The sequence below is a fragment of the Poecile atricapillus genome, chromosome 33 (genome assembly GCF_030490865.1).
Source record: "Poecile atricapillus isolate bPoeAtr1 chromosome 33, bPoeAtr1.hap1, whole genome shotgun sequence".
Taxonomy (NCBI): Eukaryota; Metazoa; Chordata; class Aves; order Passeriformes; family Paridae; genus Poecile; species Poecile atricapillus.
In genome coordinates, this window is record NC_081281.1 from 3,144,140 (window position 1) to 3,161,976 (window position 17,837).

The 17,837-nt window shown below is 53.3% G+C and overlaps 3 protein-coding genes across 3 annotated transcripts; all 3 read left to right on the forward strand.

Annotated features, from left to right (window-relative positions):
- Positions 1-1,965: 1,965 nt before the first annotated feature.
- On the forward strand, positions 1,966-7,282 carry SLC25A44 (solute carrier family 25 member 44). Its single transcript, XM_058860353.1, has 3 exons — positions 1,966-2,658; positions 4,579-4,706; positions 5,115-7,282. Exons 1-3 carry the CDS (start codon positions 2,037-2,039, stop codon positions 5,304-5,306), a joined length of 942 nt encoding a protein of 313 aa, XP_058716336.1. The 5' UTR covers positions 1,966-2,036; the 3' UTR covers positions 5,307-7,282.
- Positions 7,283-7,756: 474 nt separating this feature from the next.
- PMF1 (polyamine modulated factor 1) lies at positions 7,757-11,197 on the forward strand. Its single transcript, XM_058860354.1, has 5 exons — positions 7,757-8,132; positions 8,385-8,490; positions 9,183-9,283; positions 9,634-9,829; positions 10,161-11,197. The coding sequence occupies exons 1-5, from the start codon at positions 7,981-7,983 to the stop codon at positions 10,212-10,214; spliced, it is 609 nt and encodes a 202-aa protein (XP_058716337.1). The 5' UTR covers positions 7,757-7,980; the 3' UTR covers positions 10,215-11,197.
- A 213-nt stretch (positions 11,198-11,410) lies between these two features.
- On the forward strand, positions 11,411-12,948 carry BGLAP (bone gamma-carboxyglutamate protein). Its single transcript, XM_058860355.1, has 4 exons — positions 11,411-12,088; positions 12,366-12,410; positions 12,494-12,560; positions 12,692-12,948. Exons 1-4 carry the CDS (start codon positions 11,917-11,919, stop codon positions 12,822-12,824), a joined length of 417 nt encoding a protein of 138 aa, XP_058716338.1. The 5' UTR covers positions 11,411-11,916; the 3' UTR covers positions 12,825-12,948.
- Positions 12,949-17,837: the final 4,889 nt, after the last annotated feature.

Genomic DNA, 17,837 nt, shown 5'->3' on the forward strand with positions numbered 1-17,837 from the left:
GGTAAAGATGTTGGACCCAGGTGCCCTTGGGTGTTTTTAACTCCTCTGCCCATCTGCAGGAGCTGTGGTAGCCTGTAATGCTGTTTGCTCCTGTTCAGCAAATATTTTGTTGGCCAACGGGCAATGAAATGTTCACTTAATGGGACACCTACCCCTGATCTGCCACAGTTTCAAAACTGTAATTTCTTCTCTGTGCCAGAGGTAAACAACTTCCAGTTGTTTTGTTACTGTGTTTCTAACAGAATGTCTCTGCCTGTGTGAGTTCATGAATTCTGAAGTGTTGAGACTTTTCCCCAGGAATCACAGACTGGTTTGGGTGGGAAGGGGTCTTAAAGCCCGTACCATCCCACCCCCTGCAGTGGGCAGGGACACCTTCCACTATCCCAGGTTGCTGCAAGCCCTGTCCAGCCTGGCCTTGGACACTGCCAGGGATGGAGCAGCCACAGCTTCTCTGTGCACCCTGTGCCACGGCCTTACCACACTGACAGGGAACAATTTCTTCCCAGTATCTCATCAGGTCAGCCATTCTGCCTGTCTCGTCACTCCAGGCCCTTGTCCCAAGTCCCCCTCCCTTGGAGCTCCTTTTAGGCACTGATGTTGTGGCTTGGTATAAAGTGTCCCCAAATCGGTGTGTGGTGGTGACTGCCCATCCCTTTGAGTTCTCACTTGGAGAATCTGTTTTCCGAACTCAGGTTTTGGCTGCCTTGTTCCTGTACCTGCTTCTTGCTCTAGCTCTACTCTTCAGCAGTTCAGCTCGTGCCTGGCCACACACTTCCAGTACCCATTTGCCAGCACCTGGAATACAAGTTATGATCCAGCTGCAGTCAAGCCTTTCCCAAAAGTTCAGCCACCCGAAGAGCCCAGGGTTTTTATTAATTTGATGCAGAAAGTAAGTCCTTACAGGCAGTGAAGTGGTCCATGTTGTGTTGGGTGATTCTCTGAGCTGTCCTTGTCTTGTTGCCTGGCCCTGTGCATAGGTTCCCTTAAGCCAAGCTTGGTTAATCATACAGCAAGTTAATTTAATAATTACAGCAGCTGAAAGTACCAGGAGCCTGGTTGTGGAGAAGCAGTTGGTGCCTGCTGGGACACGGTGATGAGCTGCAGCAATTGGGGCTGGGGGAGGCTAAACCAGCCCCTCCCTCCTCATCCTCCCCATTCCTGGTGCTCTGAGCACAGCCAGCAGTGGAAGGGGGGTTATCAGACCAGGAGCAGCGATGGAGTGTTGGAAGGGAGGGTGAACTTTGCTCATGTAGCTGACAAGCAGCTCAACAGAGACATCCTGGGCTGTGATTTAACCCTTTCTTTTCAGGGTCTTGGTCATCAGTGTGGAGACTCTCCCTGGCTGTTTTGCCTTGTTTTCCCATTGTTGTTCCTCTTTTCACCTTCTTATCACCCTCCATCTTTAGGAAGATAGAAATGGAAGTGCCCAACGAAATGTGTCTAATTCATGCAGGGAATCTAGGAACACAAAAGGACTTGTCACTTTCTTCTTTGTACAGATCCGGGAACTGAAAAGTGACGTCTTGACAGCTGGGAGCATCACAGACCTGGAATGACTGGGGAGAAGCTGCTTTGGTTGGCCATCCCTGACCTTGCGTGTCCATTAAAAGGTGTGTGTGCTGCTGGAGTGGTGCTCATCTGCTGGCTCTCAGCCTGCTTCCCAAAGTGTGGGAGCTTTGCTTTCCCACAGAGCAGTCTGGGCTGTGGTGAGAGCTGCCACGTGTGCCAGCTGCTGCTGGAGCTCAGAAAACAGCCACGGTGACATCAGGTGTCACCATTAGCCACATGGTAGGGCCCTGCCTCTGGAGGTCACAGTCCCTCTGCTTGGCTGCCACAATGTTGTGCAAGAGCTGAGAGTCAGCAAAGTCTGAGGTGATGTGGGTGGTTGTAGCGAACGGGGCTTTGTCCTCTACCCAAGGGGTCTCTCATTTCAGGTGCCAGCACTTGCAGTCTAGTTGGTCAAGGCTGGGAGGCTGGGTCTGGATCTGCCCCGTACCTTTGAGCTCTGGACCTCTCCTGCCTGACCCCAAGGAGCCATGGAGGACAAACGCAACATCCCCATCATTGAGTGGGAGCACCTGGACAAAAGGAAATTCTATGTGTTTGGGATTTGCATGACTATGATGATCCGGGTGAGCGTTTACCCCTTCACGCTCATCCGGACGCGGTTGCAGGTCCAGAAGGGCAAGAGCCTGTACAACGGGACTTTCGATGCCTTTGTGAAAATCCTGCGGACAGAAGGGGCGGCTGGGCTCTACCGTGGCTTTTTGGTCAACACCTTCACCCTGATCTCGGGACAGTGCTACGTGACAACATATGAGCTCACTCGGAAGTACGTGTCACGGTACAACAACAACAACGCTGTGAAGTCTCTGGTGGCTGGCGGCTCAGCCTCCCTGGTGGCCCAGAGCATCACGGTGCCCATCGATGTCATCTCCCAGCACCTCATGATGCAGAGGAAGGGGGAAAGCATGGGCAGGTTCAAGGTGCAAAACCAAGATGGCAAGCGTCTGCTGGTCTTTGGCCAAACCAAGGACATCATTGTACAGATTTTCAAGGCTGACGGTTTTAGAGGCTTCTACAGGGGTTATGTGGCCTCACTGCTCACTTATATTCCCAACAGTGCGGTTTGGTGGCCCTTCTACCACTTCTATGCTGGTAAGTGAAAGGAGGCTTGAAATGTATCTTATCCCAGGAGACCCAGAAGCCCCTTGGATCAACTCTTGACACTGTGGATTCAGCGTGATTTGCTTTCTTTCTGGGAGTGGGAGCAGAATCTGTCCTGAGATAAGGAGCTGTATCTGGTTGTGTAGGAATTCTGCAGGTGTTGGGTGGAAATTTAACAGGGCAGCAGTGTTTCAATGCAGAACAAGGGGTCCAAGTGCTATAGGACTTCAAACTGGATGGCTCTAGGCAAGTGGGGCTTTATGCATTTGCTTTAACTTTCTCTTCCACTAATCCCAAATAATGCCTTCTCCACGGGAGTGAGGAAGGCTCTTGTGTTGGGCAGAGTTTTGGAACCACCATGTAAGTGTAGTTCATCTTTCAGTTTATGTGGACTCAGGAATCTCATATATGGCGAAGGGACTTGGAGAGCCTCAAATCTCATGGCAAAATCAAACAGGCAGAGGCAAGGGCCAAATCTTCCCTGGGTTTCTGTCAGGTGTTACTTCAGTTTTGTCAACTTTAAAATTGGCACTGAGTCTTGTGATTAAAAACTGCACTCAGTAGAATGTTCTTTCTAGCTCATGTTCTCATACTCCTTAGGCTGTTTCCAAAGGCTAAAGGTATTGGCCAGCTATGGTTTATTTCCACCTCTGATGGTCCTTTAGATTTCTGCTGTGCAGCTTTTCACATGGCTTTTAGGCATCTAGTTACCTAATTTCTGCCAAAAGGTGGTAGTAACGAGCAGTTTGGGTTTTGCTGCACTGGGCCTAAAGTACATCTTGGAGTTCACCTGTCCTTCAAAATCCAGATGTCTCAAAGGTCCTATTTGCTTTCCAGTGTTCTAGTAGCTAGAGAAAGCATTGGTTCTGCATCCAGGCTGCATTTAAATGGTAGTGGCAGCTTGGCACGTTGGTCTGTATTTTGTGGGAGTGTTCCCATCAGTCTCCATGTCAACAGTTATAAGACCTAAACCCACTGTACTAACTGTAAGATTGTCATGCCAAAAGGGCTCAAAGGAGGGCATGTAAGAACAAGGCAGTTGATACGGGGAGATCAGAGCTCTCAGTTTCCAGGTGTTTGCTCTTTCCCTGTCTTCTCTATGGAAATCGAGATGATGGGAAACATAAGCCCCAGCTGTCAATGAATGTCTCTGCTTTGGCTGCATTTCCCAATCCCTGGAGCAGCAGCAGGGGGTCACTGAACTCTCCTCGGGTTCAAAGGACACTGCTGACCCTGATTCCAGTCAATGTTTGAGGCCTCGAACAGAGCCACTTCCTTCCCTCCTGCCAGACAGGCTTCTGCATTGTCCAAAAAAAATGGGGCTTTTGAACAGTCTTCTCTTCAACTATAACCAATAAGAGTGTGGGAGATTCAAATCCTATTGGCTAGGCAGCAGGAGCAGAATGAGGAAATCTGGCACTACATGGTGCTTTTTTCCTTAGGGATCCACAGTGGGATACCAGGGTATCTCCTGGGCAGCGTGCCCTGTAGTGACAGCTTTCTGTGCAAATCTCTGCAGACACCTTGCAATAAAATCTTCTCTTAAGGCTTCCACCACATTCTAAAGAGGGTGGGTATTTTCATGGCCTGTTTGGGAGACATGGGAGCTCATTGTGTCCAGTTTGCCCCACAGGCCTGAGAGCCAGTGTGGCAGCTGATGGGAGGCTGTGGGACAAAGCATGGGGAGTATCCTGGAGCCACCAGTGTGATGAGTCTTGCTCCTTGTGCTGTGCCAGTTTTCTGGTTGGTGTAGGAATTCTGTGTTGGTGTTGCAGATTCTGTGGGAGGAGCCGGCAGGCTGTAAATCAGGGATTCTGCCCACTGCAAATCAGTTGGAGTTGGGGGGTGGAGTTAAGGAGACGATAAGCGGCCGCTGAAAGCCTGAAGCTTTCCTCTTTCTCCTTTTCCCAGAACAGCTTTCGAGTTTGACTCCTAAAGACTGTCCCCACCTCCTTCTGCAAGCAATATCAGGGCCACTTGCAGCTGCAACAGCTTCCACGCTCACCAACCCCATGGATGTGGTGAGGGCTCGGGTCCAGGTAAGAGCTCAGTGTGCTTGGCACAGTGCAGGGTGGGGTTCAGCCTCGGTTCTCTGATCTCTCTGGTTTCTGGTGAGCTGCTTCCCTGCTCTCCCTGGGCCTTTCATCCTGGATAATAGCTGCTTAATTAGCCCTCAACACTAACAAGAGGAGCCCAGGGAGCAAGGCTGGCAGTGCTGGCCTGGCCTGCTCAGGCAGGCTTTCTTTTCAGAAAGGGAGAGGTGCTTCCTGCTGCTTCCTTGGGACTTTGTGCTTTTTTTGCTCCCCTCCTCAGCGGGTTTTGGAGACCAGATCAAGGCTGTTGGACTGGCTGATCTGTTGTCTCCAGAGTGTTCAGTTGCAGCAGAGCCCCAGAGCACCTCAGTATGGAGTCTGGCAGCTCAGTCAATGTTTGTTCTGGTATTGCAGGTGGAAGGCAAGAGCTCCATCATTCTCACCTTCAAACAGCTTATTGCAGAGGAAGGTCCCTGGGGGCTGACTAAAGGCCTCTCTGCCCGAATCATTTCGGCCACTCCTTCCACCATTGTCATCGTGGTGGGGTACGAAACGCTGAAGAAGCTGAGCCTGCGCCCAGAGCTGGTGGACTCAAGGCACTGGTAGAGGCAGCTGGTGGAGGAGAACCTTCCTATGAACCCTCTGAGTCTGGACTGTTGCAGGGGAGAGCCTGGGATGCAACACAGCTGCTGTGCCTTTGTCTTTGGCTGGTTTCACAGCACAAGGCAGATGCAAAAGCAACTGTACTTCACCTCTTTAGATTTGTGTGTCATACAATGGTCTGCTGCTGGTTTTGCTTAAACTGTGACCTTTGGCAGTGCTGTTTGCCTGGGACAGTCCATTCCAGGTGTGTGACCGCATCCTGGCAAGTTATTAATTCTTTTTTTTTTTTTTTTTTTTTTAATTAAAGACTTACTGGCTTAAGCAAAAAGCCAGTTTATTCTCTTTAAATTATTTTCATCTTTGCCAAACTTCCAAGGAGAGGAATCTCACAGCCTGCAGCAGGACCCTCTGGTGGGATGTCTCTAGTGGCAGTTGTGCTGTGGGGAAGCTGGAAGCAGAAAACAGACAAGTGACTTTCCAATTACCTGCATTTATTTCTAGAAGATGTGAGACAAGAGTAACCTGGGACCCCTTCAGACCTGATTTACTGTGTTTTGAATAGATCTACATACTTGTTTTGTATATTCCTGGAAAATGTTCCCTGTCTCTCATCCTCCAAACAGCAAGCTGGCTGATAGCAAGTCAGGAGCTGGGCTGGCTGTTTGGAATTAGCTGATGGCGGTTTTGACACCTAGCCTGTGTTTTTAATCTATTGTAATTTAATTTTTTTTTTTATTTTAGGGAAGCTTATTCTGATTTCTGGGGAACTGAATGGTTGTCCTGTGGCCTTGTTCAGTATGTCAATCCTGCATGTTCAAAGTGGCTGCTGCCACTTCCCACCTTAGTTAGTTTTAGCCCAGAAATGCCGTTTGAAAGTGTCTGATTGTGGTGCTGCTGGCAGCTGGATGAGAACTGAATGGGGTTTGAGCTACAATTAGATAGGAGGTGGGGAAGGAAAAACCTTGTGCTGGCCTTTGATCCGGTTCAAACCTGACAGGCATGTTCATATTGAATAAGAAGTGATGGTTCGCTTCATGAGCTTAAATTCTGCTCATCCAGTTTGGGAAGGGCAAGAATAATGTTTTGCACAATTGCTGGATCAGAAGCCTGAGCTATGGTCTGTATTTTACCAGGTGAAAACTTCAGGGGGATGAAACAAGAGGCTGCTTTTTGGGGAGGGGCAGGGAAGGGATTGTTTGACTGTACTCTGCTGTTCTTGGTGGTTGAGATTTCCCTTTCATGCTGCCAGCCCACACATGGTGCTTGTCTCTGTTAGCCACATCTGGGGGGGTTCAGGATGCACCTCCAGACAACAGAGTGCACCACTGCCATTGCCCTTCTGCCAAAACCAGGAATTTTGGTTGAGGTGTTGATCCTGCTGACCTGTGTCTGTTGCTGGGCTGTCTATTCCCGAGGGCACTCACCAAGTGTGTCTCTGCCCTTCATCCCAGTATTGTCCCTGCCCAGCAGGCACTGGACATACCACTATATCTGCTGGAGATGGAGAGTGCTGAAGCTGCTGCAGAGGTGGGAGAGGCTTCTCTGCTAAGGGCAGAGCTTGATTCTACGGTGCAGTGCTGTGATGGGGCTGTGGGTGAATCATCAAAGCCCTCTTCATCCCAATTTTGTTTCTTGCTCAGAAAGGCAGTGGATGCTGGAGCCACTGGTGGAGTTGTTGGAGCAGCACCTTCTGCACCTGCTCTGGTCACCTGTTCGTTGTTTAAAAGTTGACACCAGTCAGCTCTTGCTCTAATAACAGATTCTGCTCTGAGAAGCAGAACAGCAGCACCTCAAATCACAAGGCAGCAGTAACACTAAAATTAACAGGAACAATAACAATCGACCTCTGCCAAGTGCAGCAGGGCCAGTCCCTGGGCATGGAGGGGCAGCAGCACCAGTGTGGGGAGACACTGTCAAACTTAATGTTCCTCTCATAACCAGCAACATTCTTGACAACTAATAAACTTGAGAGACCTTCAGTTTGGTGCCTGCGTTTAAAAGCACAAGACTCTCCATGCCAGGGGAGGCTGCTGCTTTTTGTCATGTCACAGAAAGGGATTCACCCTTTGCCTTTGGACTAGGAGAGAGATGTGAGCTGCCTGAGAACGCAGTGACGAGAGGCTGCTCAGTGGTTGAAGGAGCCAGGGAAAACCGGCTGGAGCACGTGGAAGCATCCCAGAGGATGCGGGCTGGCTTCTGCTTGGCTACTACATGGGAAATGTCGCTTTATTTATTCTTTATTTATTTTTATTTTATTTAACCGAGCTGAACTTTGCTGCTTCTTTCCTCGTTAAATTCGTCAGGCTTTATTATTTTATTTCAGTAGACGATCGAGAGCCCCAGTCGCTGGGGGGCAGCGGGGGGCATTTCTACGGGGACTGGGGAGAGGATAGTTTGTCACGCTGCTTCGCTCCAGGGCCAGGCGCAGCCCCGCGCCGGGAGGCTGTAGATTCTTCTCGCGGCGGTTGTTGTGGGTTGTTTTGGGTTGGAAGCGGAAGCGGCCGGGCCGGGGGGGCCCCGCCGAGCGGCACCGACCCCTCCCGGGCCGCGCTCTCTTCTCTTCCCGCGCTCTCTTCCCGCGCTCTCTTCCCGCGCTCTCTTCCCGCGCTGGCGGCCGGCGGGGGCGGGGCCTGGCGCCCCGGCCAATGGGCAGCGGCGGCCGCGCGCGCGCTGCGCGATGGCGGCGGGCGGCGATGGCGGCGCGGAGCTGGCGGAGCGCGGGACAGCCGAGGGCGGAGACGGCCCGGCCCCGGCGGCGCTCCCGGGTCGCGCCCAGGTGTTCGCGACCGTGGTGGACACATTCCTGGAGAAGCTGGTGGCCGCCGGGAGGTGAGGCGAAAGCGGGGTTGCGCGGAGCGGGGAGGGACCCCTGACCCCGGTCCCAACCCTGCCGTGACCCTGGGCCCACCCGGATCACCAGGAGCTGCTCTGGGCCTGGTCCTGACCCCGGCCCCATCGTTAACTAACCCTGAGCCGGCTCTGGGCCTGGTCCTGACCCCGGCTCCATCGCTGACTCTGACTTCAACCCCACCGTGACCCCAGTCCTGATTCTGCCCTCCTTCCCCCCAATCGGTTTTGCAGCTACCAGAGGTTTGTCAACTGCTACCGCTGCTTCTACAAGCTGCAGCCCCAGCTGACCAGGAGTATTTACGATCAGTTCATCTCCCAGCTACAGGCGTCCATAAAGGTGAACGGGGGAGTGACCCGGGTGCCTGGGGGGCTGTGGAGGGGCTTGGAGTATCGAAAAGGGGATTCAGAGCCCTGTGAAAACGTGCTGAACAGGTTGATATTAAGGGCAGCAAATACATTTCCTAAATGGCAAAAGCAGAAAGCTGAGGCTGCTGTCCAGAGTTCTGTCTTCCCCAGAAAAAGCTGTAGGATCATTCAGGTTTGGAAAATACCACTAGGACTGTCAAGTGGTATTCCCCAGCACTGCCAAGACACCAATAAACCACGTCCCTAAGTGCCACATCCACACATCTGTTAAATACCCCCAGGGATGGTGATTCCCAGGCTGTAGGCCCTTCATCCAGTACAAAGCTGGAAGGACTCTGGATAAGGGATGGAGGGATAGGACAAGGGGAAATGACTTCCCACTGCCATAGGGCAGGGTTAGGTGGAATATTGGGAAGAAATTCTTCCCCAAGAGGGTGGGGAGGCCCTGGCACAGGTTGTCCAGAGAAGCTGTGGCTGCCCCATCCCTGAAGGAGTTTAAGGCCTGGTTGAACAGGGCTTGGAGCAACCTGGGATAGTGGAAGGTGGAACAAGATGTGCTTTAAGATCCCTTTGAACCCAAACAATTCCCCGATTCTATGACCGATGAAAGCTCACAAGCAGAGTGGTGCCTGTGTTTATTCACTTTGTGTCCTTCCTTCACAGGAAGAGGTCCAGGAAGTGAAAAATGAAGGGAATCTGGAGGGACTCTTTAGTTCACTGGATAAGATCGTGGAGGAGGCAAAGGACCGGGAAGAGCCTGCATGGTATGGATGGTCAGGGGTGGGGGTCATGTTCCCACAAGGGCAGCAGGTGGTTTCTGGGTGATGTTTGGGTACCCTGTTGACCTGATGCTGCAAGGGAGGGTCTAAAGGCTGCTGTATCTTTACCAGTGTATCTTTACACTGGACCTAAAACACACAAAAATCAGTTTAATCTGTGCTTCTCTGGGAGTTCCCTCCAGTGGGGCTCTGCACTGGGGTCCCTGCTCTGGCTGTCCTCGATTCCCTGTGCCAGAGGAAACTATGGGAGCTGATCCCACCTGTTCAGCATCCAGCTGGGCTGGGTGGGACTCATCGCTGCGCTCTGGCTGCCTCACGTGCTCCTGTGTGCCCAGGCGGCCCAGCGGGATCCCGGAGGAGGACATCCGCAGCACCATGGTGCCCTACCTCCTGAAGCACCGCTCCCACCTGTGCAGAGTTCTCAGGGAGAAGGAGGAAGAGAACAGGAAGGTGGCTGAGTCTGTGCTAATGGGGAGGAACAGGATTGCGGAGTTGCAGCAGCTGATCCAGGCTCGCCAACAGGCCTGGCAGGTAAAAATAAACCAAACCAAACCAACATCCTCATAATACTCGCTGGAGAGGGGCTCAGTGGGGCCTGGAATGACTTTCAAACCTTCCACTTCTCCAAGACCTCCCCAGCAGCCAAGTTCTGCTGAAACTTTAGTTGTGGACATTTTCTCTGGAGGGTTCAGGTGCTTTTCCTTGTGCGGTGGGTGGGATGTGGGGTGGTTCTGGGGGAGATGAGGGGGTTCTGCATATGCATGGGACAGCAGTGTATGACACACTCAGCCTACATTCCACCCTGAGTTTGGCAGGGTGGGAGAGGCATCATGCTGAGGTCTGTGGGTCGTGTTCCTTCCAGGCAATCAGTAAGGAGCAACGAGAACTCATCATGACATTCCAGGAGCCCCAGTGAGGCTGCATGATGTCCCACAGGCTCTGCTGAGACAGTTCATCATCCCAAAGCACTCATGGAACAAGGTGCACGCAAAACCCAAACTGAGAATCGCCCCATCAGGCCACTGGAGACTGCAGAGGGACTTAAACAGCTGCTGGATTGGCACAGTTTGATCAGATTTGGTGCAGAAAAAAAAACATTGGGCTCTCTGGAAATGGATGGCAATTCCCTATTTCCTACTCATTTAGACAGAGAGGAGTGTCACAAAGTGTGTCTGTGCTCTCATCTGCTCCACTCAGTGCTCTGGTACTGAACCAGGCCTGGTTCCAGTTTCCAAAGCTACATTTGGGGTTTTGTAGCTGTTTTTGTTGTGTGTTAGACAAAATTTAGTGCCTTAAGCCCCAGACCAGGAGCCCACAAGCCCCTCAGCAGTACACCGAGGGTGGGTCACAGGCAATGCTCCTGCTGGTGCTTGCAGGTTCATTCAGTCTCCGTGTGTTCAAACCACTGCCCATTGCAGATGTGGCAGCAGCTGCTGCACCCAGTTTGTTACCATTCATTCTGTTCTCCAAATTATTTTCTATCCCTGGTCCCCTCCCAGCAGCCTGAGGTATCTTGGGGTCTGTGAAGAGGTTGGAGCAGCCCTGCCTGCACTTTGTGGGCTTTTGTGGCACAGGGGTTTAATGCTTTTCTCTGGAACTTTCTAGAACCAGACTGGTTTTCCCTACCCAGAGTTGTCTGTTACTGCCTCAGCGGAAGTCTGTGGGCTGGGGGAAGCAACGGCTCCCAGGATCTCCCTGGCAGGGCCCCAGGAGTGACGTGTGCCTCCAGCATGAACAGGTTGTTCCTTGGGGCTAGGCAGGGAATGAGGAGAGTCCCCCCTGCACCTGATGAGGACGGAGAGGTTCTGAGTCCTGCAGCCACTGAGGTCAGGTCTCCAAGAGAGGCCATGCCCTGTGACAAACGGGGGAGCAGCACTGGCTGCTTGCACCACACCCCAACCTCTTTACAATTAAAGGCTGCGTCAAAATGGCTGCAACAGTTTCCCCTCTGCTGTGTTGGAATCTCAATGAATTTGGGCTGTTGTTCCCAGCTTGGCTCCTGCTGCGTTCTTGGCCCACGTACTCTGTACTTTATGGGTTTGTCTTACAAAGGCTCTGGTTCAGCAGTTCTGTCCGCCCTCTGCCCCAAAGCCTCCAGTTCCGCTTTTCGAGACAGGGCTGGGATTTATAGGATCAGAAAGTGGTCAGGATTTGAAAGAAGAATGTTATTCAGGGGCTCTGACTGCCCTGGCCACGCAGCATCTGCCTGTGGCATGTGGCAGGGAGGAGCTGTGTGGAGACCAAGGGATAGGCACCTGCTCACCCTACTCCAGGGACACAGTGCAACTGCCACAAAAGCAGCATGTACTGGTCCGCAAAAAGGGGCCAGCAGGTTCCCACTGGCCCTGCACATGGAGGAAAACCCCACAGGTTTTGGCAGGAAAGTCTCCCCCATGTTGCAGAAGACAATTCTGGGATCCAGCAGTGAGGAGCCCCCAGCGCCCCATCACCCGTGCCAGTGGGGCCTATGTGCTGCCAGGCTGGCAGGGCTGGGCCCACCAACAAATCTCCCCTGGCCTGGGGCCATTTTCCCCCCTCCCTTTGTGGGCTCTGGCCGGGCATAGGGGGACCAAGTTCATCCCAAACCACAATTGCCACCTCTGCCGGCAGCTCCGGCCATGGCGGATGTGCTGGAAATAGCCTTGGTGGGGCTGTGCCTCCCCTTGCCAAGGCCACAAGACCCTATAAAGACAGCCAGGGCTGCACTCAGCACAGCACAGGAAGGCACCATGAAGTCCCTTGTCCTGCTCACCCTCTTGGCTCTGCTCACTCTTGGCCTCTGCCTCAGAGGTATGGGGGGTTCTGGGGCTTATGGGGAGAGTGGGGGTGATTCTGTGCCCTGGGAAGGGCTTGGAGGGAGAGAAGGGACTGAGAAAAAGGTGGAAAGCTTTGCTGAGCCTTGGGGTGGGGGGCACGGGGATGCAACAGGGATATAGGGAGCAAGACATCCTTCAGCAGATTGGGGGGTCTCAGTGAGGGATCTGAGCTCCAAAAGAAGTGGGGTGACAGCAGAGCCCACATGGGGCCTCTGTGAGCCCACCTGGGTATCCCTTTGTGTCACTTGTAGCTGCTGATGGCTCTGCCAGCACCAATGACTCACCCATCTCCAAAGGTGAGTGACCACAGCTGCTCAGTCCCACTACCTTGGGGAGAGGGGGACGTGACCCCCCCTGACCCACCACACTGTCCCTGCAGCCTTTGTCTCCAGGCGTGCCAGCGCTGAGGTGGTGCAGAGACAGAAGCGGAATTATGCCTATGACAGGTAGGGATTGGTCCTGGCTGAGGGATCACAGCCCCCAGATGAGGGGAGGCTTGCTGGGTCAACTCCTCTCCAGGAGCCTCCAGCTCCCATGGGACCCCCCAACAGCCCCTGGGTTCCCCATTTGTCCCCAGTGGTGTCTATGGAGCCCCGCGGGACCCACTGGAGGCCAAGCGTGAGGTGTGCGAGCTCAACCCTGACTGTGATGAGCTGGCTGACCAGATTGGAATCCAGGAGGCTTATCGGCGCTACTACGGCCTCGTGTAGCCCCAGCCACCACCTTGTGTTGTGGGGTGGGGGCTGAGCTCCTATAAGCCCACCTCAGCCCCCCCCCCCCCAATCTTCATCCTCTCACCCTTTCTGTCAGCCCTGGAAAGAAATAAATGCAAATGGTGGAGCCCGTTCCTTCCCAAGCCTGGGGCATGGGTGGGTGGGAGGCTGCAGTGGATGTGCCCCATGGCACCCCACCCCACACAGCTGAGGACTCCTGATTTCCCTCCCTGTGTCCCCCCAGGCTCCAAGGAGGAGCGGTGCTATCGCCCCCAGATCCTGCTTCCAGCAGTGAGGAGCCCAGAGCTGCACCATCATCATCATTCCAGTTTAATTTAAAGCTGTTTCTCCCAAGCATGAGGTTATTGAGGAAGCTTCTCCATGCACCCCAGGACCCTGTGGACTGCCCAGGAATTTCATCACAAACCACCTTAATCACTTATTAACCTTGACACACACATGCACACTTACACTGCAGGGTCTCTGCAAAGGATGACATATTGTCCCTGCCCCAAATTCATGGAATCACTACTGGTTTGCATTGGAAGAACTAAGGCACAGACTGGGTGCAGAGGGTGTGGGGAGACGGCCACTGCAAGACACCCCTAGGCAGGGCCCAGCACAAAGAGGATGCTGGGTTCTTGCAGGCTCTGCAGCCCAGCCCCTCACACACAGTGTAAAGGGTCCCTCCAGTGCCCACCCCAGTGGGGACACCTGGGGTGCAGCTGGAGCCACTGAGGCTCTGGGGCAAGGCCACAGGGCACTGATGATGGGAGTGTTGCCCACAAGGGCAAGCCTGGCAGTGCCAAAGGTGCTTGGGGTCCTGGTGGGGCTTAGGTGGCCCCACAGCCACACCTGCAGACAGCAGAGGATGTCCTCCAGCTGCGAGGAAGTGCCCAGCACAGAACAGATCTGGAAAAGCTGGCAGCTGTGTCCTGCCAAGCTGAGAGGCCATCACTCATGGCTGCTGGGGCTCCTCGTACAGCTCCTGCTGCAAGGGGCTGCTCTGGGGGCAGGGGACAAGAGCTGCAGCAGTGGGGAACACTGGGGGTTGCTGCTCACTGATGCAGACAGCAGCACAAGGCACTCAGGTGGGATGTGAAGAGGAAGCTGGTGAGCAGTGCAAAGAGGAGTTGGATGGTACCTGATCTCAGCTTCACGCCAGGCACAGTCACACCAGTGGCAGGGGAGGACAGTGAGAAGCAGCAGGGAACCCTCTGGAAGCACCCTGGGTCCTGACTTGCCCTGGGCCACCCTGACTCACTGGGTAGAAGAGCAGAAATTCAGGGCATGAATAGTGATTTATTTTCTCTCCCTACCTCCCAGCTACCCTTGGCACCAGGGCATGGTGGGACCCTCACACAGCCCAATCTCCAGCCTTGCAGGCCCCAGCCCACCCTCTCCCAGCGCCTTGAATGGACATTGGAAAGTCACTATTTTTAAAATTTACACTTTCCTTATCTCCTGCTTCTCCACCCCCTTACTCCTGCTAAAAGTGAGCTGCAAAGGCCCCGATGAGCTACTCCAGGTCCTCATGCAGGGTCAGGGTGCTCCTGTGACAGCAGCATGCAGAGTTCTAGCAAGAGGATGAAGTCATCCCAAATAGCAGAGGCAGCAAGGGGAACGCGACTCCCATCACATGGATAAGGAAGGACCCACCTGCACTTCTTTACTGAAAAGTTTGGTCAAAAGCATATGCTTGAGGGTGGATTTACAGAGGGAAAATGCACTCAGCCCCAGGGCTGCACAGGAAAGGTGGGATGGGCTGGGAACGACTACAGGACACAAAGTACAAACATCTGATATTTTATTAAGCCAGTTGCTGTGTTCAGACCATGGTCAGACATATGCTGGGAGCCCCAGCCCCTCCTTGCCCAGCTGGGCCCCATGTCCCCTCATCCCTCAATGAGAGCGATCCTCCCTGGCTCTGCAAGCCTGTGTGCCACACAAGGGCTGAGGAGAGGTGATTGTCCCTCGCCTCAAACCTCCCCTCACTGCAAGTGGCAAGGCTGGCAACATGGCCCCGGTGCCCGCCTGCTTTGTCCCCAGCCTGGCCAGTGCTGCTGCACACCAAGAAGGAAAAGAGCCCTAAATTGAAGATGTGAGACAAATACTGAGGCATTGCAGGTGGCCTCAAGCCAAGCAAGGATGGGAGCAGAGGAGCCACTTGGAACAGCCCATGAAACCATGGAGCAGAAGCCCAACAAGCACCAGTGACTGTGTCTACCATGGTTTTAGGGACAGCCCAGCCAGCCTCAGCCACCACAGACCTGTGTTCTCCCAGCATGGGGTCATCCCAAAAACCCCCAACAGCTCAACAGGGTGGTAATGAAGAGAAAAACCAAACCCAAGAAACACACCAGAACACATAAGAACTCTTGTTTTCAGCCCACAAGACGGTTTTTGTGTTTGCTTTCCTTCCCAGCACAGCGGGCACTACTGGACTGGCTTACAGCTGCTCTGGGGCAAGCCTGGAGTTTGTGCAGGATCAGAACTCCAGGGAAGGGCTGTGGCCAGAGCCTGCACAGTCTCCATCCTGCCTGATGCTCTCCTGATGAGGCAGCTCACGGTTCTGGCTTGGACCAGGATGGACAGGGTGGGGGGCTCTCAGGGAGCCCCGGCTGCAGCACCACAGCAGCCACAGGCTGCACAGAGCTTCCCACAGACCATCCTGTTCCACCCCAAGAACCACTTTGTATCAGCAACCACCATGCCAGGGGAGAAATGCAGTGGCCCTTGGACAGAGCAGATCTGTTCAAGGAGGAAACTCCAGCTCATCCTGAATGCTGGGATGGGGGCAGAGAAATGCCTTCCTTACCCCAATCCTGGGGATGACACGTTGAGTCCCCTCAGAAGGCCACACTTGCTGGAGGACACTACATGCCATCTCCCCAAGGCTGCACTGCAGCCACACTACTCCCACACTGCAGATCCTGCCAGTTTTTCAGCTCCAGGTATGTCTGACCAGGCATGCAAATCTAAAAACCATTCACCAGGTCCTCAAGCAGAGCTGCGTGCTCTGGAGAGGAAGAGGGTAGCATAGGGACCCTTCAGGTGTCCTTTTTAAAGGTCACAATCCCTCCCCATCCAGCCCAGAATGGAAAATGCCAGGGGGGCAGACAGGATTCCCCACTGCATGGTGAGGGCTTCTTTCCTCCAGGTATGCAAAACCTTGGAATATTAAACCAATTCCTCAGGGTTCCAGAGCAGAGACTAAGTGATAGCTATAAGCAGCCCCTGCTGTCATCATGTGGCCCCACACAGCCTCACAGCAGCTCCACTCATTGCCTCTGGTTACAGAAATTTAAACTGGATCCTGTGCCCACACAAAGCCTCAGTGACTCAGAACACAGCTCCTCCTCACCCTGCCCAACTGCGCAGCACTTGGCTCCCAGCTCCCTGCACAGCTGTGCGAGCTGCAAGAACTGAAAACTCTTGCCATAAACTGAAACATTTGCCATCAGTAAGAAAGGAATTCCCTCTGGGCTGCTGCTTTACCTGTACTGATCTTCTCTCCCCTCAAGATCCAGCCAGGATCTAAGGAATGATCTACCAGAGTGAAGCTGAAGACTGCCCCCAGCTCCTCACTGCTTTGACCACTGCCCAGCAATGCTTCTCTTCACCAACCCCAAGTGCAGCCGCAAGGGTGACTCTGAGGCTCTCAGGACACACACACTGGGCTCAGCCCGCAGTGACCTCCAGACTCCTCTGCTGTGCTTGACAGCCAGGACAAGGCAGGGGTTTCTTCAGCAGCAGGAAAAAGCAGAGCACACCAACTTGTGCCCCGCCACCAGACAAGGAGGGTTTCACCTCAAGAACAGTCCCACAAGATGATTCCCTTCTCTTTTTCCACCCCATTGAACAGAAATAATGAGCTACACAAACAAATGGCTTCAAATAAAACCACTGGAGGAAAGTGACTGGGAGCTTTACAACCCATCTCAGATCTCCAAGAATCCGCAAGGTGTGCTGAAGTCTCTGACCTGCTGTCCTGAATATGACCTTTTCTTGGCTTAGCCAAGCAAAGCACTGTGAGTTTCAGGAGAAGCTGTAAGAGAAGATCCTGCAGGGAAACCTCTGTCCCTCACAAGCCTATCAGCCTCCAGGGATGGACCAGCTGTACCATGGAGGTTGGCATTTCCTTCTGCTGTGCTGTAAAGGAGCTGGAACTGGAATAGAAATGAATCCTCTGGTACTTGTGGTGGTATTTTTAGTTTATACCTGAAAACAAGGAACATCCTGCCCCTGCAATAGAACACACCATGGTCTGAGCCTGTACAGAGTGGAGTACATGACTCAGCTTCTCATGTTATGCTCTGGCTGTAGCGGCTTCTGGCTGGCCCATGTGACAACACAGACAGATAGAAGACTCCAGTGGTTTGTACTTGCATAGCTGCTGCTGGTTCATGTGGATGGAGACATCTGTTCCATGGGCACACAGAGACAAGAGGGAGCATGAAGAGACTGCCCAGTCCCTCTGCTGCTGCTCTGCAAGCAACCTGCAGCTTCATATCCAAACAGCGGCCAAGTGACAGCGTGTCAGACACAGGTTGCATGAGATGCTCAGGATGGAGGTCTGCAGGATCCTTCACAGGTCACCTGGGGAACCAGCTCTTCCAGCATCCGTCCAGGCAGCATCAGCCTTCCTGTTTGGGATGCGAAAAGCACGGAACAGTCCGTGAGCTCGGTGCTCCCAGGCAGCAGCGGTCATGGCACTGCCTCTGCCAGCCCAGAAGGACACGAGAAAAGGGGACACAAACACTCCAGCTCTGTCACCATCTCTAGCACAGCATTGCAGCAGTGGTGCATTGAACCAGCAGAAGATAATGGCTTTGAGATTCTCCTTCCTCCTCCATAGCCTATTGAAAGATTTAGTGGGGAAAAAAAGAAAATATGAAAAAGAGGCTTTGGGTCCTTTGGAGACATCTGCTCCATCCCAGTGTTGCAGTGCTCAAGCCAAGCATTTGAGCCTTAATGGTGTATAAATCCCACCGGGCTCTTCTCTCTCTT

Excerpts from the sequence above, each read along its gene's own strand:
- SLC25A44 (XM_058860353.1), top strand. The coding sequence starts at position 2,037 with ATGGAGGACAAACGCAACATCCCCATCATTGAGTGGGAGCACCTGGAC. Across the intron at positions 2,659-4,578 it reads CTTCTACCACTTCTATGCTG|AACAGCTTTCGAGTTTGACT; the intron begins GTAAGTGAAAGG and ends TCCTTTTCCCAG. Across the intron at positions 4,707-5,114 it reads TGGTGAGGGCTCGGGTCCAG|GTGGAAGGCAAGAGCTCCAT; the intron begins GTAAGAGCTCAG and ends CTGGTATTGCAG.
- PMF1 (XM_058860354.1), top strand. The coding sequence starts at position 7,981 with ATGGCGGCGGGCGGCGATGGCGGCGCGGAGCTGGCGGAGCGCGGGACA. Across the intron at positions 8,491-9,182 it reads AGCTACAGGCGTCCATAAAG|GAAGAGGTCCAGGAAGTGAA; the intron begins GTGAACGGGGGA and ends CTTCCTTCACAG. Across the intron at positions 9,830-10,160 it reads CTCGCCAACAGGCCTGGCAG|GCAATCAGTAAGGAGCAACG; the intron begins GTAAAAATAAAC and ends TGTTCCTTCCAG.
- BGLAP (XM_058860355.1), top strand. The coding sequence starts at position 11,917 with ATGGCGGATGTGCTGGAAATAGCCTTGGTGGGGCTGTGCCTCCCCTTG. Across the intron at positions 12,089-12,365 it reads TCTTGGCCTCTGCCTCAGAG|CTGCTGATGGCTCTGCCAGC; the intron begins GTATGGGGGGTT and ends TGTCACTTGTAG. Across the intron at positions 12,411-12,493 it reads TGACTCACCCATCTCCAAAG|CCTTTGTCTCCAGGCGTGCC; the intron begins GTGAGTGACCAC and ends CTGTCCCTGCAG.